This window comes from Tiliqua scincoides, chromosome 3 (assembly GCF_035046505.1).
Source record: "Tiliqua scincoides isolate rTilSci1 chromosome 3, rTilSci1.hap2, whole genome shotgun sequence".
Taxonomy (NCBI): domain Eukaryota; kingdom Metazoa; phylum Chordata; class Lepidosauria; order Squamata; family Scincidae; genus Tiliqua; species Tiliqua scincoides.
In genome coordinates, this window is record NC_089823.1 from 125,813,697 (window position 1) to 125,833,064 (window position 19,368).

General features: G+C 44.5%; 1 protein-coding gene across 1 annotated transcript in view; it reads right to left on the bottom strand.

The window, feature by feature from the left end:
- Window positions 1-2,335: 2,335 nt before the first annotated feature.
- The window catches only part of OLFM4 (olfactomedin 4), a 40,577-nt gene continuing 23,544 nt past the window's right edge, over window positions 2,336-19,368 (bottom strand). Inside the window, exons 4-6 of the mRNA XM_066621362.1 lie at window positions 18,735-18,947; window positions 17,258-17,411; window positions 2,336-3,138 (exon numbers count right to left, since the gene is read on the bottom strand). Of these exons, the coding sequence (XP_066477459.1) occupies window positions 2,336-3,138; window positions 17,258-17,411; window positions 18,735-18,947 (1,170 nt within the window). The remainder of the gene's footprint in view (window positions 3,139-17,257; window positions 17,412-18,734; window positions 18,948-19,368) is intronic.

Consider the following 19,368-nt stretch of genomic DNA (forward strand, 5'->3'; position numbering starts at 1 on the left):
TATTCAAAATGCAAGTTGTGTGATACAAATGAGGTTTTGTGCAAAATGCCATGTGATGAGTTCCATCTCAGTGGAGAAGGAACTGGTGCCACACCCTCTCTGTACAAAACTCTAACCAATGGCAATAACATGGATACAAGACAGGCACAAACTATCTTGATTATGGATTTGATTATATCATTTTGCTGACTGAAAAAAATTAACATATTGCAAATCTTATACACATTCAATTAGTTCAACTCAAATATCTTGTAATGCATCCATCTGTCACAACCATGAGCTGAAATCAATAGGTGTGAAGTTAACAATCCTATGTTGAATTTTGTCTTAGATATTTATGCCATCAGTGGAACAATGTTCAGACTAAAAAGTTGGTGCAGCTCCCATTCACTGCAATGGAGTGCACACAGGAAGACTTCCAGCTATATTTTTTCATTGTGATCCTTGCACAATCCCTAACTAATGACCTCATAGGAAATATGTGTGGGCAGCAGTTGCGTACCTTCCATAGTACGCAAATGCCCCACGAGCTGGCCGCTAGGAACCTGCAGAAGCAGGGGCGGAAACTGTGCTTCTGGTTTGCCAGAAGCAGAGTTTATAGCGCCAGGGAACCTCACAGAGGTTTCTCCGGTGTAGGTCGCGTGAGGCTCCGTGAGCCTCTGGTGAGTAGGGGGGCCGACGATAGCCCATGGGGAGGTGCCATTGCAGAGCTTTGCCCCGGGTGTGGGGCTGCGGAGGTCCACTGCTGGTGGGAGGAAGCCCTGTGTGCTTCCTCCCCCATAAGAAAAGGAGTATGCTCCAGGACCCTGGAGGTAGAGAGGTGGCATTATAAGCCTTTCATAATGCTATGAATGAGTATTGTCAGTTTCACTCTTATTATCCAAAGCAGCACCATAGAGGAGAAACTGACAATGCTGGGTTTGGGAGAGTGCTCAGTCCTCAAATTAAAAAATAAAAGTGTAAACTATAACACATTTTACACAAACCTTGTGGCACTTCTGCAACAATTTTGTTGTTTTCTACTCTTTCAATGTTCTTGTAAGCTAGATGAGTATACCTCTGGTATCTCAAAGAATATTGTTAAACTTTAATAAAATAAACAGATCGTTAAATGGAGCGGGCACGCGTGGGAGGATTTGCTCCTGATGTCACATATACTATCCAATGGGTGCATGTTATACACCAACACTAATCAACATACGTAACAATTTAAACAGAAAGGGAAACAGTACTTAGAGGGGGTGGGAGGGTGTAAAAATCACATTTTGCCAGGAACAAACTCTTGCAGTTTAAATGCTAGGAACATAAAATATCCCTGTAACAATAGAGGTGCTGCCTAGAGGGGAGAAATTTTAAGCCAACACAGCAAATGTCTAACCATGCATGCATTGTGTTAAAAAAAAAAAAAGTGAGTAGAAAAGCCCTGAGGAAGAAATGATTCTTTTTCCAATGCAAAAAGACCAAATGTGAATATTTTTCTACTACTTACAATCAGGCTTACCTGACAGGCTATAGCAAACAAAGAGTTTCTAAACTGTCTGACCAATAAAGTAGTAAAGCAGTAGCCAGGTAATGCAGTACTCCCCAAACAGGTGTCAATGGAGCATTCCGTGTGCTGTCGGTGGCCATTTGGCAATAATGGAAGTTTCTTCTGCTGTTGCTATGTGCTGTGGCTGGCTGGGCTATCAATAATCTCTTATTAAATTCCCTGAGACTTAAAGGAGCTTCGCTTTAGGTGGACTTTGTTCCAAGCCATTAAAAAAGTGATTCTCAGAGAAGACCTGGTGTCCTTTCATGATTTCAGTAACAGAGTATCACCTTATTCTCCTCAAATATAGTACCATTAGGGCCAAGCTGGATGTTACACAAAATGTTTGATGTGGTGTGGTCTAATGAGTTGTTTATTTTTAAAAAAACAGTGGCCAGAGGAGAGACATAAAATGCAGTGATGGCAGAGGGAGGGAGTTGGTGGGCTTTAGGACTTTGGGATAAAGTCCCAGTCAACATCCTCCCCACAGACTACTTTAAAAAGAAAAAACATTCCATTGGTTTTCAATAGAAGCTTTTCCTCCCTAGTTAAAATGGTCCATGAAGATACATAATCAGGTTTGGAACTGTGGTGGGGGCAAAGTACTAAAGTCTGCCAACCTCCTGCCATTGTTCCACCTCATTTCATGCCCCCCTCCAACATGACTTTTAAAAGGCCTAACAAGCCAGTTGGGCCACATCAAGCATTTCACATAACATCGGGAGTCAGAGAACACACTTGTGTGCAAAGAGATGAGATATCTGCTTCCAATTCCACGTCCGATGATTTCCAGACATCCACAGAAAACTATTCCAGCAATTTAGGTTGGTAAATCAAATTATATCGAACAAGATAGGCATCATTGTACACATACAGATTCTGATCTATAGGGCTGTAGTTGATGCTCTGAATTGTTTCTAATACCTTATCTACAATGATGCTTATTTTGCCCTCTCTTCCAGTGCTGGTGTCATACGTGTAAAAGATTTCTTCTTTCCTGGTATTGACAGGCCTTGTGGCATAGAGCACCCCACACACAATAAAAGCATTCGATACTGACGGTTTGTACTGCCTTGTTTCCCACGTGCTGATCACATCAAGAGTAGTTTCATTGAGCTTGCTAATCACAATGTTCCCTGTGCTAGCTTCTGTTGAATAAATTACCCACAAGCCACTCTCATCCACTGCAAAATCAAAATCTTGCCATGATACGCCTGCATAGGAGAACCGATTGTTAAAAGCAGCACCTGGAAGAGTTTTTCTCAACACCACTTTGTTTGTGCTTAAATCTAACTTGGCCATATCTCTTGTACCATATACATTAAAGTACATATAGTTGTTGTAAACAGCAGTACCACTGCCCGCACCATATTCAATTCTATGTTCATTTGCTCTGAAGAGCAATAAATCATCATAGGAACTATGAAGTCTATAATGTTCCAAGAGTCTCCCATCAGTATTCAGTGGTGCAACCCAAAATAATTCCTTTCCAGGGGAATTAGGAGAAGTATACTTTCCCCAGGCGCCATATTTATAGCTAAATCCTCTCCAATTCAGCTGAATCACATAAGGTTGGCTGATGTTCACAATTCCACCATGACCGCAGTTTCCTGTAATCAAACAAAAACAGAAGTGCTTTATATGTTAACTTTGTGTGCAGGAGTTTATATCAACAGCTCAAGTAGGGGGAAAGATCCCTTAAAATGTTCACCTCTTGCCAAACTTCTTCCCAACCATGAATCCGCACTCATCATCCCTTCACCTTCAACCCTTGGCTTCTTCCCTGTCAGCCAGAGAACTTACTTAACATCATCTACCAGTGTTCATAGATTCTCTCTAAGAATGCAGTCCTAGGCATGTCCCATTACAGTCAACAATACTTACTCCCAGGCAAGTGTAGATAGAGTTGCAACCTAAACCAGGTATCTGGCCAATGCATCAGTTTGTTTGCAATTTATGTCCAGAGAGAAATTTATTATAAGGCAGTAGTTTTTCTCAGTTTAAATGATGAATGAACCATTCTAAGCAAAAATGATGACTGCTACATCCGCCACATCCAGAAAGGAAATTAGTGTTGTGGAATAGCTATCACTTTATTTTTAGTTGTGCCCTTTGTATTGCTAAAAAGATTGGCTAATAGACTTGACCCACTAAAAGGAACATGTACGTAGTTATTTAATTACTTTTTCCTGTGAATACAGCAGGGGAACTTGCTATGCTCACCAAACATCAAACAAGTACACTTTTGTTTTAAAATTAGGACATAAATGGACATCACACTACTGATAAATCTGACTCAGCGTTTAGCAGCTGGTTCTGAAGAAAGACACTTTGAGAAAAGGGTGGAGTGGGCCCCGGTGCCCACTCTCTAAATTGACTTTTAAGAATTTCCATGGTCACAGCCAGTATTCCTTCCACACACCCCACTTGCATCTGAGTTGACAGCTGGGAACCTAGCCTATGGTTGACCCCTGTTCTGTAATCCGGTACTATAACTCAGACTCCCACGGTGTCAGTTATTTCTCAACCGTACTAACCAAGAGCCCTTGTGGAGATGCTAGACATTAGCTTTAGGGCTTCATATGAGACATCTATGCAGTCTTGCTCATGAGATGCAACTCTTCAACTAACAGCAAAGCAAAGCACATCTGTATAGATGCTGGTTATCAGTAATCAGAAGGACTCATTCAACTTGCCAGATTACTTCAAGCCATAGGTGCCTACAGCGAAGCCTGATCTCAGCCATCTGCACAGCAAAAGAAGCCAAAATCAAGGGTGCAAGCCAGTCTGTTGAATGACCCCAGGTATGATGCCCATCCACAGTCTTCTTGTGCCACATCTTATCTCAATTTCTGGGCAACTTCTCCCATACATCTGGTTTGGCACTCAAAAGTCAATCAGACCAGAAAAAGTAACTAAACAGATGTTCCCCAGGCTCCACAAAAGAAACATGACTGATTTTCCTTATGTATGAAATGGACATGTACATTTTCACCTTTTTCTCATTTTTTGCAAAAGTCACAAATAAAATGGTTGATTTCCATCTCTGGGTTCTGAAAGTTTGAGGTTCTACTGCAATTATGCAACAGATTTTATGTATGTTTTTACATTCTTTAGAATTCACCTTGGGGCAAACGGAAGTTAAATATACATATTCAATGCACATGTCAATTACTTTGAACAGTTTTTCATGTCAAGAAAGTTTCCTAGTTGGTTGCAGATGCAGAAGCCAATGAGTATTTGCCAGTGCAGCTGACACAGAAAAGGGGGGGGGACACCTTGTGGTCAGAGACTACAGACTGCCAGGCCAAGGAGAGGATGTAGGTGATGCTTTCTTAAAACAACTTAGAGATGTAATAAGGGAACACTTGTAATGCAGTAGTAATGGGAGGCATCAATTATTCTGATAGTTGTTGAGATATTAACTATGTTGAGATATTAACTACTAGCTCTAACAAATTCCTGATGTGCCTGGATGATAACTTCTTCCAGAAGATGGAAGAAAGAATGAGGTGAGGGGGGATCTTTGACTAGGTCCTAACCAACAGGGAAGAATTTCTCAATGAAGTTAAAGTACAGGTGGTGCCTGATCATGAGTGAATTTTTCATCTGGACTCGTGTTGAGCCCCGATCAGGCCTGACCTAAACCCTCCAAATGCTACCAGAGCTGTGCTCAGGTTGTTTTTGGAGGGTGTACTGAGAGCTGGTGAGGCCATGCAGGGCTTCCCCAGCACTCAGAATGCCTTTTAAAGGCATAAAAGTGTTACTAGAAATAGCAGTTTTTGCCTCTAGAAGGCATTTTGAGGCCCATGGAGGCTGCAGGCGGTAGTGCACAGCCTCCCCAGGCCTAAGAAAACACTTCAGACATGACTGGAGTTGTGCTCCGATCACGCTTGGAGGTCTGGCATGCCTGACCTGCAGGTTTTATTGCCCGCCGTCTTCAGTACCCAAAGGGGTTCCAGGAACAGAACTCCTGTGGATACTGATGCACAACCTGCTATAGGAACTTTGAAGAATATTGACTTTGAAATGCTGGAATTCTCAATCTTATGGTATGCTATGAACACATATAGCAAAACCTGTACCTTACGTTTCAGGAGGACTGATTTTAATAAGCTCAGAGAAATGTAGATAGGATTGTATGGATCGATGAACTAACGCTGTGGTTCCCAAATGTTTTTGACTGGCAGCTCCCTTGACTTACTTGGGCTATTTGCCACAACTCTCCGTTAGGACTACAATTCTATACATTTTATAGGTGGTGGTTTTTTTGTAAGGATTCTGCGGCTCCTCTGACTCGTTTCTGCGGCTCCCCTGGGAGCCACAGCTCACAGTTTGAGAAGCACTGAACCAATGGAAAAAGGATCCCAAGAAAGATGGGACTGCCTAAAGATGCAATTACTATAGACACAGTGAATTCAGGGATCTTGTAGGTCCCTTCCAACTCTATGATTCTATGATTCAAACAAAAACAATTCTGATGAGAAAGAGAGAAGATGTATCAAAAAACCAGCTGCAGAGGGGGTTGCAGGTTTCCTAGACCCTCCAGAGAAACGTAGCAACCCCCAGCTAAGCTGAAAAATTCCTGTCTTCTGCAGCAGCAGTACTATTGTCCTGATCATCTTGCTGGCCCTCCCACATCCCCCTTCCTGCTCCAGCAAATACTTACCGGTTCCCAAACTCTCTGAGAGTTTGGGAATCGCTGCACTACTGCATTATTTTTCCCATGCTACTGATGAGAGGCTGAGAATGAGAATCCAACTGGAAAAAAGTAGAGTTCCAGCAGTGCAAGGTCCTTTACAGTAGTGGTAGGAGGGAGGGGAGAGGGTGAAGAGGAGGCATCCTGGGGGAGGGAGCACGGCAGGAGGGTGGGAACGGTGGAACTCAGCTAAGATCCTAATGGTGGAGCTAAGGTCCTAAGCTCCACGTGGTTGCCATGGCATCCTGAGCACAACTGGGCACCTGCTATCTGCTTCTCAGGGATTCCCCTTCCTCCAGGTAACGGAAGTAGCCCCACAATGGGGCTACAATGGCTACAATGGGACCATTCTGCAGCATCTTTGAAGCTCTGTGAATCAAACTCTTTGATTCTATGGCAGCTCCACATCTGCCACAGAATCAAGTCGCCCATTGTGGGGCTACTTTCCTTAACCGGGGGAAGGGAACGGACATCCCCTTCCACTGAAGAGCCAGTAGCAGCTCCCAGAGGGGCTGCCCCCTGAGCCTGCAGTCTGGGCTCAGGATGCCATGGCAGTCATTTTTGGCGCAGTGGCAGCCCAGCGCTCCGGGCAGTTCAGGATTGGGCTGTGAGGCACAATGGGAGTAAGTGCTCTTTGTCTCAGTGTGGCTTACATTTGAGTAGACATGCCTAGACATGACATCATAAATCACTGTACGAATAATCAATGCTATGTCAGATCTTGACATATGTAGATTTTTGTACTGAGAGTAGTATATACGTCTATCAGCACAACACAGGAAAGCCAATACTGATTTTAATGGTCTTACGAGCCAGGTTTACTGCTAAATGCCTTGACGCTTACTAGCTCTCTAAATTAATGGAAGCTCTTTACGCAGCACAGCAATGTTGCCACTGCAATTTACAGTTTGCCCTTAACTGTCAACACACGGACTGAATTAGTGCACCTAAATCAGTAATGTTATCTTCAAATTAAATACTTATTAATAGCTTGCATAAATCTGTAATTTATTTTAAACAATTAAAGGCTGCCCCACACAGCAAAGGTATAGACGTGTCACAGCAAGTCACACAGATGCAGCCAGAGATCATTTTTCTTGTCATTAAACCAAGCCCCAATCAGGCTCTGTTTTAATAATGCATGTATTGTTTCATAAATAAAAAACAATCATGTATTCGGCCAAGAGGGACTTTTTTTTTAACAAAAGAAAAAAGGAATTCCTACTTTTTCCTTAAAGAGATCTCTCTCCTGAACATTTGTTTGTTTTTTATTTATGAAACAACACATGAATTATTGAAGTTAGAAGTGGGTTTGGTTTAATCATATTAAACATTGTTTGAGCTTCAATATCCAGTCTTAGAGTTTTTATTTTTTTACAAAATCCTTTATGAAACCCCATTTTTAACACACCCGCAACAGTGCAACAGTCAAGGAGGGTCATCCCTTTCTTGTACAAGTTCTGAAATGTATATTGTTGTTGTGTTTGTTTATGGCTGCGGTTTTCAAACTCTCAGGGAGTTTGAATCCCGCAGTAAGTCTTTGCGGGGGCGGGGGGGAGGCAGCAGGGGCAGGGGGAAGACAGCGACGCAATCTCCAGGATCGCGTCGCTCAGGGGGCTACAGGGACTGGGGTGCACCCTCCAGTCCCTGCAGCAGCTGTCCCTGGGTGTGGGGAGCTGTGCGCGAGCACCTGCAGGGCTCCCCAGGTCAGGGAAAGGGAGAGTGGAGCGATTGCGCTCCGCTTCCAGTTTAGCCCCGCTTTCACTTTCCCTGACCTGGGGAGCCCTGCTGTAGGTCGCGCAGGGCTCCCCGCACCCCCGGGAGGCTGCAGGAGGCTTGGGCAAGTGCACCCAAGCCCCTGCAGCCTCCCTGAGTGGCATGATCCCCAGGATCGGGCCACTGCCTCCTCCCTGCCTCCTGGCTGCCCCCGCCCCTTAAGGGGAAAGGGACCAGGACCTTCAGGCTGGGGCATTGCGACGCCCCAGTTTGAATACCACTGGTTTATGGCAACATGCCGAATAAAACACAGTGAGTGGAAGGGAGAGAAAGAAAACCATTAATATGCATCAATTATTCAGACTGTAACGATTTAAACCAGTGCTTATTGAAGGCCTGGCCCTGCCCGTCTCAAAGCTTTGATTCAGAGGTGGCCTGCAGGGTAGAAGGACCGCTTCACACATCATGGGAATTTGTGGTGGATACCTGTACACAACAGAAAACCCAAGGTGTTCCCTGTAATGTTGGAGCAATCCTAGCCTCTCTTTCACACTTTCTTGGCCTGAAAATTAACTGACCTTGGAACGCAGTTAATGTGTGTTCAAACTACTGTCACCATCATTCTAGTTGTCATCCTGAGGATTTTCACTACCCTCACCAAACTACAATTTCCTGCTTCTTTGTGCTAAGCCAAGGCAATTAAAGCAGAATAAAACAAACGTATCAGTGGTGAAGACAGCTTATTCTAGGGACGTTTTGGCCCCTTTCTCACAACATACCCTGTGCAGAGCTCATCTAGTGTCTTGCTCCTATGCCTGGCTCTTTCCTCTCTGCCCCTGGCACTAAATGGACCAGTAATCCAGGGAGGATATTGAAGGGAGAGTATACTGCGCTTTATGTTACCCAAGGTATTTTGATTTCTCTTGACTGCTTATTCTCCCAAACTGATGTGCATAGATCAGGAGTGGGGGCTGGCATATGAGCCTGCTGCCCTCACAATCACTCACCCAGACTGTTATCATGACAACAGGGTTTCTTTCATGTCCATATATGTTCCAAGAGGGAGGGGTTCTCAGCATTACCAGATTACATGGGGTAAGAGACTATCGGCCCAGACTATCGGTTCCTGTCATTATTGCCTATTTAACCTTCTTGAGAAACATGTTCCTAGTAAGGGGCCAGCAATCTAGTAATGGTTTAATCACTTGTTCACATGTGATTGTTCACATTCCTACTCAACTCTGAAGCTTGTTTGTTAACCCTGGGCACAGTGGTGTACCTAGTGAGGTGCAGGGGGACAGTCCATCCTAGGTGCCAACCTTGGGCGGGGTGGCACAACAAGTGACCAAAATCGCTAAAATCACGGTTTTTAGGAATAATACCATCGTTATATTCCATTTGATGCAGAATTTGATCGCTCGTCAGGAAATATTCACTGCATTTTATTTTCTGGCCATTATTATTATTCATTTCATGTCATGACTATTACTATCTCTCAGTCTCACCTACCTCACAGGGTTGTTGGGAGGACAAAATAAGGGGAGGAATCATGCACACTACCCTGAGCTCCTTAGAGGAAGGGTGGATTAAAAATGTGAAATAATTAATATTAATTATTAATTAATGATGTCATATGGGGTAACAAAAATTCATGGGCTCTGGATATCAAATGACCTAGCTACACCACTGTCTGGGCATTTCCTTGCCTCTCAACCTCACAAATAAGCATAAATGAAACAAGACATTTCCTTTAAAAGGTCCTTTAAACATTAGAAAGCACTATATTAAAATTAATTCTAATAATCAGACTATTCTATCACACATGCAAAATTAAATTATGCCTACAGAGTGCTCACTTTTTGGGGGGGCGAAAAACAAGTGGCATTATCATCACATTTATACCATTTCCCAATACAATTCAGTGGAGATGGTAGAGGTCAGAGGCATATTAAATCAGTTTTTATTTTGCCTGGTCTTCAGTGATGTAATTTTGTAGACAAAGCAGAAGATTATGGGGAGGGAGGGGGAGGAGGGGGACTGGTTAAACAGATGGAAACATCAATGAATTGCCAAAATGTTCTTCTGAAAATGAGAATGTAATTCGGTGTCTTTTTCTAAGCCACCTGCTTTTTCTATCTCAGAATGGGCACTGAGCTAAAAATTTGCAGGCAAAATGGAGGACATAGTTTTAACATTGCTGCAAACTAGGCTAATCCACTCTATTGAACACAGCCACAAGAGAGGCTTTACAACAGAGCATCTCACGAGGTGACTTTCTAAAGCTCTGCCGGAGCCGTTAACTTTATATATTTTCATTAGATTCATATGCTTAGACAGCTCTGGGATTTCCTAGGCATTCTTCACACCCACACAAAATATCAAGGAAAGAGAGAGGAGAAAAAGGCCTTAGAAACAGGACAAAAAAAAGGCCCAGTTTAATACAAACATTATAAATATAATATGAACCCAAGGCAAAGGGAGGCCAAATGGGCTGGCAGGGATACAGGCACATCTAAGGCTGTTGGGAGAAGTACTTAAGTATCTGCTCACTTGCTTTTATGAGCACATGAGAGTTGTAAGTCCCACAAAGCCAACTGCTTAGACATTCAGGTGCACCCATCTTGCCCTGCTTCTATTCCTATTGGAGATAGATGCCAATTCTGAAGTCATTTTTTGGAGGGGGAGACTCTGAACAGTGGATAGAACTCTACATTTAACATTTCACATGGTCTCTATTTTAGAATGCTACACTGGCCAGGCTGGTGGGTGTGCTTTTCAAAACATGAGAAACACGGACATGGGGAAAATCTACTGCACGCAATGGTCTGTGGTACATAAGGTAGAAGAATGATCTGGCACATGGAATGATCTGCCAGCTTAATGATCTGGCACATAAGGTAGAGGAAGGTGAACCTTTATGGTGGGGATAATAATTAAAGGGCAGAGAAGGGAAATATAAAATAAAAAGCAATGCAATGAATGCAAAAGACATTCATATGAAAAGGCCATAAGCAGTTCCTAGGCCAAGGAGGGGGGAGGAATAGGGCATCTTACAGCGAAAAGGGGTGCATGATGGTGCCAGCAAGGAGGGGTACAGGAGAGGGAAAGGAGCATAAAGGGAAAAGTAGGGAAGATAAGGAGAGCTGGAGGAGAAAGAAAAAGATGTGCAAAGGATCCCAAGGTTTGGATCACAGCAAAAGATTGTGGTTGAGTTGCAGTTCTCTGAAGCCTGAACTAAGGGCTACAGACAATGAATGAGTCCCTTGGTGGCCCATGAAACCATTTCATTCACTTGCAGTGGGACAGCTAGTCTCTCCCATCAAGTGATCACTCTTAATTGTAAACTACACATGTTTGAAGGGATTTCCAGGATTCTACTGAGCAGCCAGTCAAGAAGGTTTCCTCTAAAGGCTCCAGGTGATCTCAGGCTGTCCCTAAGACAATTTAAACTCTCTCTCTCTCTCTCTCTCTCTCTCACACACACACACACACACACACAATGAGAGAAGCACTATGGGGCAGAACTGGGACCCGGCAGATATGCCAGATCCTAGCTCCCGTTCCTGAGCAGCGTGGAGCAGATGCAAGATGCTCCGCTCTCCTCTGATTTATGCCACTTTCAGCAGTGGCACAAGTTTGAGGAGACCCAGAGCCCAATCCTGAGCTGCTCACAGTGCGTGGCTGCTGCGGCACCAAAAACGGCTGCCACTGCATCCTGCATGCCCAAGGCAGCTGTGGGAAAAGAGGACTTTCATTTCCTTCCCCCAGGTAAAGGGAGTAGCCCCACAATGGGGCTACTTGATTCACTGCTGAACAAAAGGTCGGCGATGAAGTAAAACCCTCCATGTCAGGTGGTGAGCTCCACGGATCCCGCCTCCCTCCCCTTGGCACGCCTTCCCCTGCCCTCTCCCTGCCTCCTGCACGCCCATCATGCCTCCTCCTTGCCCTCTTCCCACCCTCTGCCTGCCTCTCCCCTCCCCAAAACACCTCCTCCTTGCCTCCCCCATGCCCTCACTTTCTTCTCTGCTGCTCAGCGGTCCATGCGACCGCTGAGTGGCAGAGGCCAGGCGCTAGCCTGGCGCACGGGCACTTGCCCAGTGTTAGGGCTTGCAAACATGCCCTATGGCACCTTTGCAACAATGTGCGCCACCGGTAAGCTGACGCGTGGAGCTCAGGTTTGGGTTCCCATTGGATCAGCAATGGCTTACCTGGGGGTAAGCGGAAGATTTTCGCCTTGCCATGGGCTGAGCCACTTTGAGCCCCTATCTTGAACCCCTCCTGGCCTGCCTGTTCCAGCGCAAGATAGGATTGCACTGTAAGTGTGTCTTCTGTTTGACTGCACATTACATGAGGAAAGTAGAGAGAGCTTTGTGAGTAACAGACTAGGTTTTCTAGCAGTCTTAGGAAGCTGTAATTTTAAGTAGAAGACCAGTGAGAACGTGCTTATACCTTTCTCTCCCAGGTGTTTTTCAGTTCAAAATTGCTTCCCCCCCCACACCAGCAGTTTCGAAATGCACGTTTATTGTAAATATCTCACATACGAGGGGCTGATTTTGAAAGGAATATGGCTGGTGAGGAAAAAAATTTACCTCACACGCACCCCACCCTTCTACTCAAACTGCAGGCTCATAAGCCTGCTTCTTAATAGCCATGCAGTGCAATCCTAACTCCCCAGGTTATGCCAGCACAAGTCACTTGTGCCAAGCTGGGGGTGTCACAAAGGCACGCATTGTAAGGCACATTTGCACCAACTTTAGAGTCGGGAAGGCAAGCACAAGGGCTTGCACTGGCCTCCCTGTGCCAGATCCAGTCCCGGTGGGGTATGTTTTTGTTGGCCAATGCAGGAGTCTGGGGGGCGAGGGGAGGGAGGAGGTGGGGAGGATGTTTCAGGGCGGAGGAAGGTGGGCAATGGGCATTCCCAGGAGTGGGTGGGTGGGGAATGAAAGGCAGGGCCAGGATATGGCGGTTATGCCAGATCCTGACCCCGTTCCCAAGCGGCACGAAGCAGCCCCTGGCTGCTTGGCTCTACTCCGTTTTGCACCACATCCTTAGGTGGCTCAGATCCAAGGAGGCCCACTGGGGCCAGTGCAGCACGACATGTGGTAAGGGGAAAGTTTTCTCCTTGCTTCTGGTTGTGCTGATTCTGGTCCCAAACTTGCGATGGATGCAGCGCAGGCCCACTGGCCTGCATGCTCCAGCACAAGTCAGTATTGCACCCTTAATATAATAAGTGGGTACACTTGCATGTACCATCTAGTTCATCTAAACGAACCAGGTTCACTAACTACTCTCACACACTCTCATGTTATTCTTGAAGAAGTCATTATTATTAAAGCTGAAGTGCCCTCGAAACTGAAGGACATGCTTCTGAAGAAATAGGAGGTCTCTTCTGACACACTGTCACCCACAATAAATCAAAGAGATGTCTTCCAAAATACTTTGAAACCTTTCAGCTATTTCCTGAAAGAGGGTAATGACCTTTCAGAGGTTTCAGGATGGTATTCCAGGTCTTCTTTCTCTTCACTTGACTTGGCAGACAAAAGGTTTCTCAGCCTTGAGAGGGAAAATGCAGCAGGTGCCAAGAAGGCAAGAAAGTCCAAGAGGTGTCTGTTCAACTTGGTCTACCCCCACTTCCTTCTACCTTCCAGAAAGGAGTCTGAAGTCATTGAGGGGGTGACTATGGCAAACAGATGTTGCCAAGTACGTATTATGTCTTTCCTAGGCAAATGCTTCTTCCTACAACGGCTTTCACAAAAAACTTCCATTTTGCTCAGGCTTGCCTCATACCTCATTCTTAAAAATGCACTTACCAAAGGTAATAGCCAGCAGGCACCCCAAGAGGCACATTTTGAGGGCCCATTAAAAGCAGCAGAGTGGGAAACAGATCAGATCAATGGTGTGCAGCCTGTCAGGAAGTTCTCCCAAGCAAATACCACTGACTAAGAATTACACAGAAGCACAGGAGGAGGTACATACACAAGGGACCTTTCTAGTAGTCCTATGGTCCATAGCAAACAATGGAGGGGGCACCATTTGAATTTCTCATGTCAGATATCAAAATATCTGGGGGAGGGAGCGGAGTGGGAGGGAGGTGGACCCAGAGTCTCTGTGTCAGACTGGCCACCTGACACGGAGGCTCTTCATTCTACACTGACCTTTGGGTCGTCGTAGAATCAAGTAGCCCTGTTGTGGAGCTATTCAATTTACTCAGGGAAGGGGACAAAAATCTCCCGAGGAGGAGGCGGCGGCTGCCTGGAGTGTGCTGGATGCAGCAGCAGCCATATTCAGTGCTGTTGCGGCCCTGTGCACCAGGGAGCTCAGGATTGGGCTGCCCATCTCTAGTAAAGTGTGGAATATGTAGAATATGTGGGAAGTGTGGAATAGGATTCTGTGGGAAATGTAAGCACCTAGCAACAACAATATTTCTAGCTAGACATACTGAAGGAATTAATTTTATTTTGTGTTCTCTCTTTACTACAAGCCAGCCAAATTTCATGGGTTCAAGCGGGGCTTTGTATGCTTTCCTCTTGAGTAGCATCTCAGTTGGGCATTACAAGTTACTGCATCCAATTTGGTCAAGTAATTTCTTTGTGTCCTTTCAACCGAGTTCAGGCATTCCAGCCTACTTGAACCTTTCTCCACTCCCTTTTCCATGTTGTTTAATTCATTTTCTTTTGCAATTTTTAATAATTGGTTATATTTTGATTATTTTCCTGCCTAGTTGCTGTTCATGAGCAATTCAGTGGGTTTTTATGTCTGATTGCTTGCAGGTGCTACTGTAATTTTGATTTTTTTATAAGAACCCCTGGGGTTCTCTGTGATGGGTAGTTTTTTCCAGATGGCCCACCTCTGTCTGGTCTCCATAGTTTGGGATGATGACAGTAGATAGATTGTCCAGTTCCTCCCCCCCACTCAGGAGATGACGCAGTAAAAAGGGAAGGCAAACAATAGGTAGAATGTGTGTGCACTAATCACCAATCAGAGCTACCCTCGTCCTGTAGACTTCTCTGGCTCCTTCCCTAACATGTACAGATTGTGCCAAAAAAAAAAAAAATACCCATTTCCCAAGGCTGTGATGAGTAGGAGAGGGCAAGGCAATTTCAGAAAAATTTAATCCTTCATAGCAGAAGGATCAGTGGATTCAGTCATTATGTTAAATCATTATCACTGGATAGCTTGAATGTGTGACACTGCTGGCATCAAGCCAGCATCATGGTGAGTCATTATATATCATTGCCTATTACTACCTCAGGCAAGTGTCCCCACCCCAGAAAATTAGAAGCCAGGCTGGAAGACTGGATAAGAGGATTAACCAGGTTCAGAAAACTTCAGGTTTTCTGATTAACCAGGTTCAGAGATGGAAGCAGCCCCTACAGAGAGCTTACGGGCAGGTTGCCTCAAGAATCTAGAAAGCTGCCAGGCAAACTACTTAATGAGAAACTTTTGGGTTTCTTATGGAGGAAGTCCCCCTAGAAACAATTCAAATCTAGCTGGCTTCAGATGATGTAATTGAATGAGCAAGACCCAGGAATCAGATAACTGTCAAGGAATGCTGCCTCCTTTTTAAGCAACTGGAACCAGGAGTGTCCAATTCATTCGGCATCACCCCTAGATAGACTATATTGACTATTGCATTTTGTGACTACAATTACTATCCTTTCTACTACATTACTGCTCCTTCCTTATACCTGCTATATCATTCTGTACACCTGCTAATAAGCTGTACGATGTAGTTCTCCCTTTGACAGTTTCTTTGCAGTGGCTCCTGCCCAAATGTATTTTGTTTGCCCATGCTCAGATCCGTCCTATGCTCATTTCAACAGACTGAAACTAGAACGCTGAAACTTATTTGCCCTTATTTTGTTACATTTCCTGTTTCTTTCCTTAAAAGTAAAAATAAAGGACCATCAACTCCCTTATGAACCTGCCCATTTAAGAGCTCCAGCAGAGCCCCTATTCTCAATGCTTCTGTTTTCTGAAGCGAGGTAAGCAGCTACCAGAGATTTGACTTTTTAGTGGTGGAACCCAGGCTATAAAACACTCTTACCAGGCACATTCACCAGCATCATGATTGTCTTACAGATGCTAGCTGAAATCATGTCCTTTTTCTGAACATTTCTGAACATTTCTGAACATTTATTCCCATAATAGTCATGCTGTATTGCACCTATATCCGTGCCTTACTTGATGTCAGTCTACTTAGTTGTGCCATGACCCACAGCTCTCAATCCCTGCACAAGTAGTAAATTTTCCCTGTGTGCATTTATTACATGTTTCTTAGAGCATGTCCAGGGGCACAGTGTCCTTGGTAATATGCTGACTCTCTCTGCTTAGAGTTCCTTGAGCTTTAGGCAGGAATATTTGCTGTATATATATATATATATTTAGGCAATATAGCATGATAGTCTGCTCCAAGGGAGTTTCAGAAGTTTTAGGTGTCAGCTAACTACTTTTTAGTTTTATTGTATTCCTCTGAGAAAGCTCTACAGAGTTAGGGCAAAGTGTCGGGATAGAATCTAGACTTCATGATTGTAGCCTTAAACCCCAAAAATGAATATTTCCTTAGGCGATCTCTCTGATTATTTTCACAGTCACGTTAAGGATGGGCACAATCCTATCTTACACTGGAACAGGCAAGCCAGGAGGCCTGCACTGTATCCAGCGCGGGATAGGGCTCCACAGTGGCTCAGCCAAAGGTAAGGGGAAACTCTTCCCCTTACCCCTGGGTAAGCCACTGCAGCCCCTGTGGGTCTCCTCAGACTTGTGCCACCTCCTGAGGTGGCACAAGTCCAAGAAGAGCAGAGGGACTTGAAGCCACTCTGTGCTGCTCAGGAACAGGGGTTGGAATCTGGCTTGACAGCCGAATCCCAGCCCTGCCTCCCACTCCGTGCCCACCCACCCACCCCTGGGGCCGCCCACTGCCCCAGCCCCAGAACACCTCGCTCCCGCCTCCTCCTTAACCACCCCAGAGCCTTGCATCGGCCGAGCTTGGCTGACGCAAGGCTTGCCCCGCAAGCCATCACAGAGGCTGGATGCAGTGCGCTGGTGCAGCTTGCTCTAAAGGAGGGCGGCCCAAGTCCAACTTAAGTCCAACTTAAGACTGCGCTGTAAGAAAGATGTACTAACAAAACACAGGCAATGAATACTGGATCATAATTTCAGTGTGCACACAAAACAGGTGCAAAAGGTTGTCAGAAAAGTAACTTTAGAAGATATACTATGCACTCCAGGAAATGAAAATATGAAAAATAGGTTTGTTTCCTCCCTACCTCCTTTAGATAGATTTCCATTTAACAAATACATGGAATACTTACCAGGTGGGAAGTAGTGGCTGGGAGTGCTCTGGTTTCTGTGTGCTTCACATTCCTTCAGTTTAGCCTGTAGAGCCACAATTTCTCGGCGGATTGCAAGGATGTTATGCTTGTCCAGCGATTCCAACTTATTCACTACGAGGCTCAAATTCTTAATCTAGGTAAAGAAAATGGTACAAGTGACTTTTGGTTACGCTGGTTTGTTTTAAAAACTCATGCAGTTTTATTTTTGATAAGGAATACTACAAATAATATATCAAATTTATTGGAAATGGTGAATTTCTAAGAATACATTTGCTGCCGTCATGGGAATAAATATGTGGCAGAAGCTCACCGCCAAAATCCTTCTGATTTTGCAAGTGGTCATTTTAAAGAACAGGAAGAGGGTGATAATCTTTTAATTGTGCAGTGTTACTGTTTTAGTGATATGTTTAAAGTATGAGCTATGCTGAATAAACAGGGAAGGGTGGGATATATGTTTATGAGCATATGTTTGAGATCAATTACAGGTCTTCTGTACGGTGGTTCACTTATGGGATCTTTTGATTAGTCCAAAATGATATCTGATTCAGTTAGTCATAATTTGTGGTTTGCATACAAGGAAAGAACTTCCTGCTTTAGATTTGGACACAGTTCCTTATTCCTAAGCATGGCCAGTTCACCAATGATGCAAGCTGAATGATGCAAGGGGATGGCAAATTGATGAGATCCCCTCTTTGGTAAGTGCTTGGATTCTCTTCCCACTCACAGCAAGCATGAAGAGGATTGGGAGAGCAGGAAAAATCTGCAGCAGGGAGAACAGGAGGAGCAAAGCATGCTGGGCTTTTCCTATTCTATTTCAAACAAGCCCTAAGCCCTATTCAAGGACAAGTAAATAGTGCCGAAGGGAAGGAGTGGGGTCATCCTTCCTCACCTTTCCCTGCCCACTCATTCACAGCAAAGTAGGCAGAGAGAGCAAGGAGGAGCCGATGGCAGCACCCACAGCACCGTCCCCCCTTCTCTCTCCAGCACCACTGAAGGAAGAAGGGACTGCCGTTGTACTGAAGAGAAGGGATGGGAGCTTCTCCCCTCTCATCCCCTCCTCGCCCCCTTATTTGAAGGAAGGGCTCATGGAGGGGGCAGAGTGGTTCAGCAGTGGGGGTGGGCAGCATTTTGCCCTGCCTCAAGAGCCCTTTGGCTCAAGCCATGGTGGCATTAACCTACCTATTTCTCTTATCTCCTGCCTCATTGTTCCACTCTTTTAACTTTTTCTCTGTTCCCTGAGGTGGAGCAGTCATGTACTGTATTTGAATCTTTGTCTTATATTTAGCTCACCTGTATAAACTGGCTTCAACATAGAGAAAGGGAACAAGGATGACTGAATGCTACCTTCGGTTATGTGGGAGCAAATCCAGAGTAACCACATTATGACTACCAGAGATTTGATTACGGAGAATGGTAGCTTCTCACCATACTTTTCAATACACAGCTTTTCACCAACCTCTTCATATAGCTGCTCCACAATCACGTTGCTTCCAGTGAGTGAAGTCTTCAGCTGACTGATCAGCTTCTCCATTTCACTGATTTCCACTCTTATTAACTCAAAGTCCAGTTGAGTGTAAGAAACGCTGGACATCTCCATATGCTCAATCCTGACAGTTAGGTTTCGAAGCTTTTTTTCATAAATTTCAATCTCTTTGGTGTACATACTAACCTATAAAAAAAACACAAAGGAATGCATCCCATTTTAGCAAATGTATTTAAGATATATTTTTAAAAGACAAGTTTTGCCCCATTGCAACTCTTCAGTCTTCCTAAGATCAATATATGATTACATAGGTACAAGTGAGTACAGAAGCTTATCTGTCTTTATTTTTAGACCAGAGTACATAGTGAAGATTACAGATAAATGACATAGATAAAGCAAAATGTCTGCAGGACAGGAAAGCGTAATCGCTGATCAGCTACATTCTTCTCAGTGATTTTTTTTATTGCTTTCAACAGGAGAGTGCATCAGACTGTGGCAGAATGACACAGAGGATCTTTATTTGTACAGTTTCTTGAAAATCTGGTGAATTTATCCCCACACTCTTTTCAATGAAGTGAAAAAATCACTAGAGCTCTTAGAACCACAG